Here is a 9,402-nt window from a genome sequence, read left to right on the forward strand (position 1 = left end):
TTCGGATAACTACCTTTCGGGTAAATCTGATCTAATCGGTAGTTCATAGCAACGTGAATTAGAAAAAATAGACAAAATTCGAGTTACGTAGTAATTTAATTCATGCTCCCCATCGGAAACTATAAATTTAGCAGAGTGAGATGTGATTGTTTTTTTTTATTCATAGTGTGCGTCAGCTATATTTTCAATGGGATCTTTAAATTAAATGAAGAATGTTTTTAAATGAAGACGACAACTAACTGCCACTCGGATGGAGTTCTGAATCACCAGTTTTAGAATTATCGAATTGCATTACAACGAACTTTTAAAGTCTAATAAAATACGAGGAATACTTCCAATGAACACAAGAAAAAAAACGAATGTAAAATATGAACCTCTCAAAACATTCATGATCGAAACGACCCTGATAAGTTAACTAAATAGTATCTAATAACCCCGTTAGAATGGAAATAATGAATCTAAAGAAGCCACATGATTGACAGATGCTCAGGCGCTATGTGATGAGGATGAAAGGAAATCTTATTATGTTAGCATTGAAACATTTGATGACATCCTCTGCAACTCTTGCCAGAAAATGTTGATTTTTTTTTATCTGTATTGTAGTGACTTTCAACTCATTTGGCTGGTTCGTCACTTTTACTTCCATTTTTGGAAGAATGTCGGGAGTGAGAATTGAACTCGTGACCTTTAGCGTGAGTGGCATGGATGTTACCACTTCGCCAGATCGTCTCCTCATAAATGTTGATTGACATTCTTATATATGATCGATCGAGAAACAGGCTTCTGCCCACAGTGGATAATTTTGTAAACAAGGACAGACATCTAGAGTGAGTGCCAAATTATCAGAGATGAAAGTGAGGAATAAGCTAAAAATAATTTACGAAAAGATCTTGTGAGAAATTTAGAACTGTTTCATGTTCAAAACATTGCCTTATATGACAGGTAATGGTGCCTATTCTGTATTCCGACGGATTTCTATTTCGTTCGAAAGTGATATTTCGATCGTTTTCGAATTTACCATTCCCTATTCCAATCGTTTTGCTCGTTTCGAACGAAAGTGTTAGAAAATTTCGAATATGCATCGATCTGTCAAAAACCGATAAACAAAAAGAAACACCGTATTAAATAGCGGCGAGTGCGAGTTGAATTTCAGTTAATTTTTGATCCTAAGAGAAATTTGTGAGAAAATTTTCTCGTTCAATGGATTCCGTTTTGTTACCGATTTTGGCGGAGCAAGAAGAAATTGGAATGCCTTGCTACCATCGGCGAAACCACCGAAAATCAACCGACTTCATGAAACTTTCTGATGAAGCGTAAGTATCCGTCTCAAAAATCCCATGTTTGTTTCTCTTATTGATTAATTTTGCCCTTATTCAGATTCATCAAAAGTTTTCGTCTAAGTAAGGAAGCTTTTCGGTACGTTTTAGAGGAAATTGAGAACTGCCTTACCACAAGGAAAGGTGGTCTATCCACGGAGGTGAAACTCGCAGCATGTTTGCGATTCTTTGCTGAAGGAAATTATCAACATGGAGCAGGGCAAGATTATCACATTGCCATAGCACAGCCCACATTTTCCAAGGTGCTGACTGAAATGCTTAACATTCTGGAGCGGACACTGTGTAAGAAATGGATTTCCCTAAATATGACGGAAGACGAACAGCGGCGTGCTAAACTACACTTCTATCAGAAAACATCAATTCCGGGTGTTATTATGTGTTTGGATGGAACCCACGTAAAAATTATTCCACCTAAGCTGAATCGAAATTTGTTTTTTAATCGGAAGGGATTTTATAGTCTCAACGTTCTGATTGTAAGTATTATTAGTATTTGAATTAACAAATCAATGAACAAATACTCTTTTTTATCAACATAGGTTTGTGACGATCAGCAAAGGATTCGTTTCGTTGATCCTACCTTCCAGGGATCTAATCATGACTCTCATATATGGCGTGTAAGCCCTGCAAGAACTCACTTTGAGCAGCTTCACCAAAATGGTGAAGTTAATACTAAGATTCTAGGTAATGTTCAACTACAATATTTTAGTATACTTGTATGTACTGTGTGATAAAATATTTTCAGGTGATGCTGGTTATCCATCGGAACCTTGGTTAGTAACGCCATTCAGAGCAGCGGAGGAAGGGAGTTTGGAGAGCGATTTTAATCGCAGGCATGCCTTGGGTCGTGCTATCGTCGAGCGGACAATCGGTTTACTAAAAAATCGGTTTAGATGCATCCTTGGCGCGAGACAACTTCACTACAATCCTACTAAATGCGCTCAAATTATAAATGTATGCTGTGCACTTCACAATATATGCTTAGAATTTGGTCGTTCTCAGTAGTTATAATATGTTATGCAGCTGTTTACATAATAAACTTTTGTTTAAATTAATATTTATGACTGTTAAATTTCATCTAACTTGTTTGCAAATGCTCAAATAAATAACAACCACCGGAAAAGGAAGTGTCTTCCTTACTTAACTATGGTTTCGGCAGAATTATTTACTCTTATTCCTGCCAACACTTTGAGAACATGTCATTATCGATTTCTCGTAAGCAGGCCAAGTATTCAAATAACCATTATTAATACTTTTTGCGTTGTTTTAACCCCTTGCTGTACGATTTAATTTCCAACAGCACGGCCCAAAACGAGCACTTCGAGTCGTTCCGCTACTCTGCTGAGTGTGGGTATCTAACATGGGTGCCCTATGATGAGCAAATACATGTTGTGTTTAAAATAAAAACGAAGGAGTTATTACTACGTACTAACTCGTTCGTTTTTATTTTAATTATAATATTCAAATTATATTTTATATTTTTAGCTCATTCAATTTTTTTTTTAAATAACGGAAATTTGATAATCTTCAGTTGTCGGTATCCTCATCATATGCCTGAAGCTATGTAATTATTTCACATCGAGAAACAACGAGTGAAGTTCAATGTTGTACGTGAAGGGGTTAAGGAAGTTCCATAAACTATAGGCGAAATTCGTGAATTTTAAAAAAGTTTATATAATTTTGATGCTATTCCAAACAAACTTCAAAGAAAAAAATAAGTAAGATTTTTCTTCCATGGAAAGATATAAAAATACGATTAGAACTTTTTTCATTTTTTTATACTTGAGTTACAATATAAAGATAAAAAATCAGATCACTGATATTTTGAAACATTATTCTAATGTTCTGAAATATACGCAATCTGCGTTTCAAGGATTTGTCGCTATTGATTTCTCCAGCGCGATCTTCTCCATCTCGTGGTTATGTCGTTTTTGTTCACTCAGATGTTCTTTGAGTGTGGCATCCACGGAAAGAATCGCTCGAGCTGATTGGCGCTGATAATGAACCAGATCACTCAAATTCTTATTTGTGTTTTTTAACAGGGATTTCACATTGGTGTGAAATTTGTTTTGTTGCTCGACTTGCAGCTCTAATAGCCTCGTGGTAGAAGGTCTGGATTTTTTCGGCTGAGAGGGCTGGAAGTGAATGGTATTATTGATACCGTCACACTCGTCGGAAGTACCATAATATATAAAATTTTCCTGGTCTGCATCTTGAGGTTCACCCGAAGGCGAACCCAACTGTGTTCCATGAGATGAGGTACCCGGGATTCCTTCCACGGTCGCAAGTAACCCAGTTAGTAGAACTGCCTGCTCCTCCAGCTCGGACAAATTGATAATTTTATTGGGTCCTCCACCTGTCGCCCTCTGCTCCCGTTTGTTGTGAGCGAGTTTTCGCTTTAATCCGGACTTATAGTCCGCCCAAACCTACACAGAAAACCAGGGCAAAAATAAGACTATAAACATATGTTTCGGATTCGTTTTAGTATATACCTTTTTCCATCCACTTCCATCGCGAATAGGCGGTCCCAAACTATTGACTTCTGCCGCCAGATCATCCCAGAAGGGTCCGGAATTTCCTCGGGAGAAACCCTTTGCTATGTCCGGCTCTTGCTCCAGAAGCAGCACAATCCGCTCGAACTGATTTTTAGTGGTTGTTTTGTTTTTGTTTTTTTCCCTGTTGAACGTTAAAATTAATTTAAAGAAAAAAATGATTAAAAATTAGCTTACATTTTTGCAGTTCACCGCTCATCCGCTGCGGAAATTATTCACTCCTTCATAAACAAAGTGGGTTTGACGTTTGGTTTGATTCGAATGAAAGATGTTCGAAAACAAAACAGTCCGAACGAAAGGTATTCGAATTTGAAAACACCTCGAACGAAACAGGGAATGGAATTTACCAAGTCGTTCGAAATATTTCGAATCGATTGAAATACAGAATAGACACCAATATCTACTTTCTTCTTCTTCTTCTATGGCACTAACGTTCCTAGAGGAACTTCGCCGTCTCAACGTAGTATTACTTGCGTCATTTTTATTAGTACTTAGTTGAGATTTCTATGCCAAATAACACGCCTTGAATGCATTCTGAGTGGCAAGCTCTAGAATACGCGTGATCACAGTGCATGTCGGAGGAAATTTCTTTGACGAAAAATTCCCCTGACCAGAACGGGAATCGAACCCGAACACCCGGCATGTTAGTTATGACGCTAACCACTCGGCCACGGGAGCACATGAATATCTACTTTGGAAAAGCAAAATAAATTGTTCATGATTACAGGCTACATTGATGGCGACCGTGACCAAAAAAATCGCTCCAGGAAACAACTGCAACAAAAACAAACGTTCAGAAGTAAAATTGTGGCGTGGGAAAAACATCATGGGTATACAGAAAAAAGCGTAATTTCTTTTGTAAATATTTTTTTCGTTTTTTTTTCGAAATTTATTCTGAGGTCAATGTAATGGAGGCGAAGTCCTCATTTAACGAGTATAAGGAAAAAGGCAGCCCAAGCCGCCAAGATGACGCGATTCGAGCAAACCTGCATTCCATCGATTGCCCGGTTAGCTTGAAACATAGGATACGCTTCTTCAGCAAGGTCGGCATACGTTTGCCTGGTGCATTACGAGTGCCCGGTTAATTTGTGTTTTTTGACATACACCATTCTTTGCAATTCAAAACTGTTACACCACGATCTGAATAAATTACCACAGTTATAGGTGCTTCTGTTTGGACATTCTGCACGCAAAATCATAACTCCTCTATAGACGACCAACTATATGAGCTTAACCAGCATTTTGTGTTGCTCTCTACATCTACAGAGCTACACTGCGTTTCACAATTATAGAACCACTCATCTTTTTATGAGTTTCCAGAGATATGTGAGAAGTCGGTTGAATTGAAGTATATAGTGCAGGGTATAACAACTATCTTGATTTTAAAGACTGGCCATTTGAAATTTATTGTTGTGAAACATCCAAAAAACAAAAATTATATTGTTTCGTTACTGTAGAACCAGATGGGAAAATTCCCACTCCTTCACAAAATTAACGTCAATTTCATATGAATTACAATAAGTTTCTAATTCGTAGGTCATCATTTGTTCTCAATCAGTTCAAATAACTCATTCGGGGTAGTTTTGACCAAGCTGCGCCATGTTGTAGTGTGTATCTCTTTCTACGCAGAGGATACTGCTCGTTTAAGCTCTTCAAATTACTCATACTGCTAGTAAGCTGCATCTACTATTCATACGATCACTCCCCATAAGTTCTTGATAGGATTTTGATCTCGTAAACAAGCTGACCAGTCCAGAATCTGAACCCCTTATTCATCAAACCATGCCATGACTCTCCGGATTTTATGAATTGATGCCAAATTCCCAATTATCACATTGTTTTTATGTAAAAACAGCAGGAAATGATTCTGAAGTTCTTCTTTGCACTTCTAACTATCCATTCGTGTTGATGGTAAGCTACCTTAATCAGGCCTTTTTGAGAAAATTCTAGCGATTCGCGATTCGATTCTACACCCTAACTAGTATTGATAGAAAATGAGTCATCCTTAGCATAAAACATGCCTTTTTCTGCCTTAAGGAGGCGAATGCGCAGAAAAAAGAATCCCAGATATAGAGTTGGGGAAAAAGAAATATCGTATTTCTAATCGAAATTTGACGCTTTATTTAACATACTTAAAATTATCCAATTTAAGTCAAATATGCGCCGTTTTGTTCGCAAACTTGTTGCCATTTAGAAGGCAACTTCATTATCCCCCCTTATAAACCCCCCCCCCCCCCTCCTTATTTGCAAAAAAAACTCAGACAACCAGTTTTCGCAAGCCTCTTTTGAGGCCAACTTAGTATCACCAAGAGCGTTTTGCATGGACCAGAAGAGATGATAATCACTTGGAGCCAGGTCCGGACTATCCGGTGGGTGCAATAGGACATCCCATCCGAGCTCCCGTAGCTTCTGGCGGGTCATCAAAGATGTGTGAGGCCGAGTGTTGTCCTGGTGGAAAACAACACCGTTCCTATTGATCATTTCTGGTCGCTTCTGGTCAATCGCCTGCTTCAAACGGTCAAGCTGCTCACAGTAGAGAACCGGATTGAGGGTCTATCCATAGTTAAGCAGCTCATAGTGGATGATTCCCTTCCAATCCCACCAAACACACAGCTAAACCTTCCTGGCCCGGGCTTGGAGATGGTTTGGGCCGGCTCACCGCGCTTCGACCGACTTTTTTCGCTTTAGGTTGTCGTACGTGATCCACTTTTCATCACCAGTCACCATCTTCTTCAAAAATGGGTCGAGTTCGTTCCGTTTCAGCAGTGCATCGCAGGCGTTGATTTGGTCTAAAAGATTTTTTTGCGTCAACTCGTGTGGCACCCATACATCCAGCTTTTTTTGGAATCCACTCTTCTGCAAATGGTTCCAAACGGTTTTATGGTCTATACCCAGTTCTTGGCCAATCGAGCGAGTGCTCACATGCCGGTCTACTTGGATGATTTCAACGATTTTATCGGTTTCCACGACGATGGGCCTACCAGTACGGGGTGTATCTTCGACAGCCACTACACCAGAACGAAATCGATCAAACCAACGCTGTGCTGTGCGAATCGTTACACGAACTTTTTCGGCCGCCTTCGTTGCAGTTTTACCTGGCAGGTAGTAAAAACGTAAAATATGGCGAATTTCTTGCTTGGTTGGACACTTTTTTATAAAATAATTTTAACCCTTTGCGATCGTATGTCTGCTCTCAGTCTACCGTCGCATGTCTTGGAGTATTTTCGGTTTTCATATTGACGATTATTCGATATTGACGTCTTTGCGACACTATTAAATACAGTCCGATTGAGCTGAAATTTTGCATTGGGTATTTTTTTCGAAGGGAATCAACATTTTGCAGGAAGTCCCGTTTGAAAATTTGAAGGCCACTTTTTTCCCATAGAGAAATTCCACGCCAAATCGATCATAAAACAGCAAATTTTGAACCCACCCTCTCAAATATTTTTTTTAATTTGGATATATAATAGAAACTACCTAAAATCACAACTTTAATTGTTACATGACCAATTTAAATTACAACTGATTTTTCAAAATCATTGATCTTTCTTTCAAAAAATCGTAACTTAAAATCCAGATGTATGATTGGAATACGATGTTTAACAAAGTTGTTGGAAATTCAATTAACTATTCAGGAAAAATAACATTTTAAATTCACTGTTAAAAATCTTACTCAAGATTGATTGTTCATGTCCTTCAAGACCTTTGGCATCGTTTTTTTAAACCCCGATTTCCTTTACTCTCCTTGGGCGATTTCTCATTTTTCAAAAAACTCAAACTTTGACCGTTATGCGGTGAATGGTTTTCGTAGAAACGAAAGAAAACTCCACAATTTACCTGAGAGATAGATGAAATGGCACAAGTTTCTCTAGAAAATTGTGTGTTTTGTTTATCGAAAAGGAAATTTCAACATGCACACCTTCTTTCTTAATGCGAATGGAATACTATTCGTTTGAAGTTCGGAAAAATAATTATTTTTCGTATCTGAGTAATTACAAATGAAATCGACAAATGACAAAACATGAAGTTTGATTCGTTCGATAACTCGCAAGTAGATCGGACAGGTTTTCGAAACGATCCAACAAAGGTGTTTTTTTCCACATTCCAATCAGACTGTGTTTTTTTTTTTCATCGGTTGCGCTTGCGAGTAGAGCGAAGCTCAAAGTGGTGCGCGACCGAGACGCAGAGGATACAACTCAGACAGATTCATCACACACGCCACACAGCAGCGGCAAGTATAAGTTTATTTTTCTTTTGTCCTCCTATCATTCCTTCTACCATCTGTGCTCGATTTACACCATTGTTCATCTGTGTGTTTACCAAATCGGCAAACGTTGGCATTAGGGGTGTCTATTTTTTCTTGGTTACATTACCGTTGAAATTTTATTGGAACTTTTTTTCATTTTAGAATTTTATATAAATAAAATAAAATAATATAAATATTATCCGCAGCATAACCTTATAATATTTTTTTTTACTTATTCATTTTGATAATTATTATATTCTGTTCATATCGAACAGTTGGCCGATTTTTCTAATATGGCTGAGGGCGGAAAGGACCCCCCGTTGACGCAATTGAATATTTCTGATACCGAACCTCCTCCTGAAGAGCAGGAGGATGAAGCAGAAATTGAGGTAGAAAATTCTGTTTACGAAGTTGATAGTTCCGAAGATGAGGAAATCGACGAGAAACAGGATTTTTGTCCTAAAGAATACCCTGAAGGCTCCAAAGGCCCATTCATTGTGTACTTTAGACGAAAATCCAAACCTCTCAATGTCATTCGCATCTCGAAGGAACTAACTCAACATTTTTCTGACGTTACCGAAATTACACGGATGGGGCCAGACAAACTACGAGTTGTCGTCTCAAGCAGGGCCCAAGCGAACAAAATAACGCGCTGCGACCTCTTTGCGATTGAGTATCGTGTATACGTACCCTGTTGCAACGTCGAAATAGACGGCGTAATAACCGAAAAGGGTTTGATCCGAAAAGAGATAATCGATGGTGTCGGTCGCTTCAAGAACTCCACACTAAAAACTGTGAAGATTCTTGCATGCGATCGACTGAAATCTGTGTCACATAAAAATGACAAAAGAATTCTCAATCGGACAAACTCTTTTCGTGTGACTTTTGAGGGTTCCGCCCTTCCAAATTGCGTTGCAATAGGGGCACTTCGTTTACCTGTTCGGTTGTTTGTACCCCGGGTAATGAAATGCAACAAATGTATGCAACTCGGTCACACGGCCGCCTATTGTTGCAATAAAAAACGTTGCGCAGATTGTGGAGAGAGCCATGATGAGAATCCTTGCGCGAAAGAGCACAAGTGTCTTCATTGCGGCGGGACTCCTCATGATCTTATTCAATGCCCGGTGTACAAACAACGAGGGGAAAAACTCAAGCGTTCCTTAAAGGAACGTTCCAAGCGGACTTTTGCAGAAATGCTTAAGAGTTCCATGCCAACGACACAGGACAATCCCTACTCCATTCTGCAGAACGACGAGCCTGTTGCTGACGC

At 38.8% G+C, this 9,402-nt stretch overlaps 2 protein-coding genes across 2 annotated transcripts; one reads left to right on the plus strand and one right to left on the minus strand.

The window, feature by feature from the left end:
- Positions 1–958: 958 nt before the first annotated feature.
- On the plus strand, positions 959–2,693 carry LOC129773490 (putative nuclease HARBI1). Its single transcript, XM_055777100.1, has 4 exons — positions 959–1,313; positions 1,378–1,810; positions 1,874–2,018; positions 2,635–2,693. Exons 1-4 carry the CDS (start codon positions 1,201–1,203, stop codon positions 2,691–2,693), a joined length of 750 nt encoding a protein of 249 aa, XP_055633075.1. The 5' UTR covers positions 959–1,200.
- On the minus strand, positions 2,277–4,218 carry LOC129778651 (uncharacterized). The gene is made up of 3 exons (XM_055785692.1): positions 4,064–4,218; positions 3,827–4,010; positions 2,277–3,760 (listed from the first exon to the last, which is right to left on the minus strand). Coding segments are annotated over exons 1-3 (744 nt in total). The 5' UTR covers positions 4,066–4,218; the 3' UTR covers positions 2,277–3,202.
- Positions 4,219–9,402: the final 5,184 nt, after the last annotated feature.

The sequence above is a fragment of the Toxorhynchites rutilus genome, chromosome 3 (assembly GCF_029784135.1).
Source record: "Toxorhynchites rutilus septentrionalis strain SRP chromosome 3, ASM2978413v1, whole genome shotgun sequence".
Classification (NCBI taxonomy): Eukaryota; Metazoa; Arthropoda; class Insecta; order Diptera; family Culicidae; genus Toxorhynchites; species Toxorhynchites rutilus.

Bases quoted from the DNA above. Each gene is read 5' to 3' on its own strand.
- LOC129778651 (XM_055785692.1), bottom strand. The intron at 3,761-3,826 runs GTATATACTAAA...TTTTCTGTGTAG, and splicing joins ATGGAAGTGGATGGAAAAAG to GTTTGGGCGGACTATAAGTC.
- LOC129773490 (XM_055777100.1), top strand. From the start codon at position 1,201: ATGGATTCCGTTTTGTTACCGATTTTGGCGGAGCAAGAAGAAATTGGA. The intron at 1,811-1,873 runs GTAAGTATTATT...TTATCAACATAG, and splicing joins ATAGTCTCAACGTTCTGATT to GTTTGTGACGATCAGCAAAG. The intron at 2,019-2,634 runs GTAATGTTCAAC...AATTTCCAACAG, and splicing joins AGTTAATACTAAGATTCTAG to CACGGCCCAAAACGAGCACT.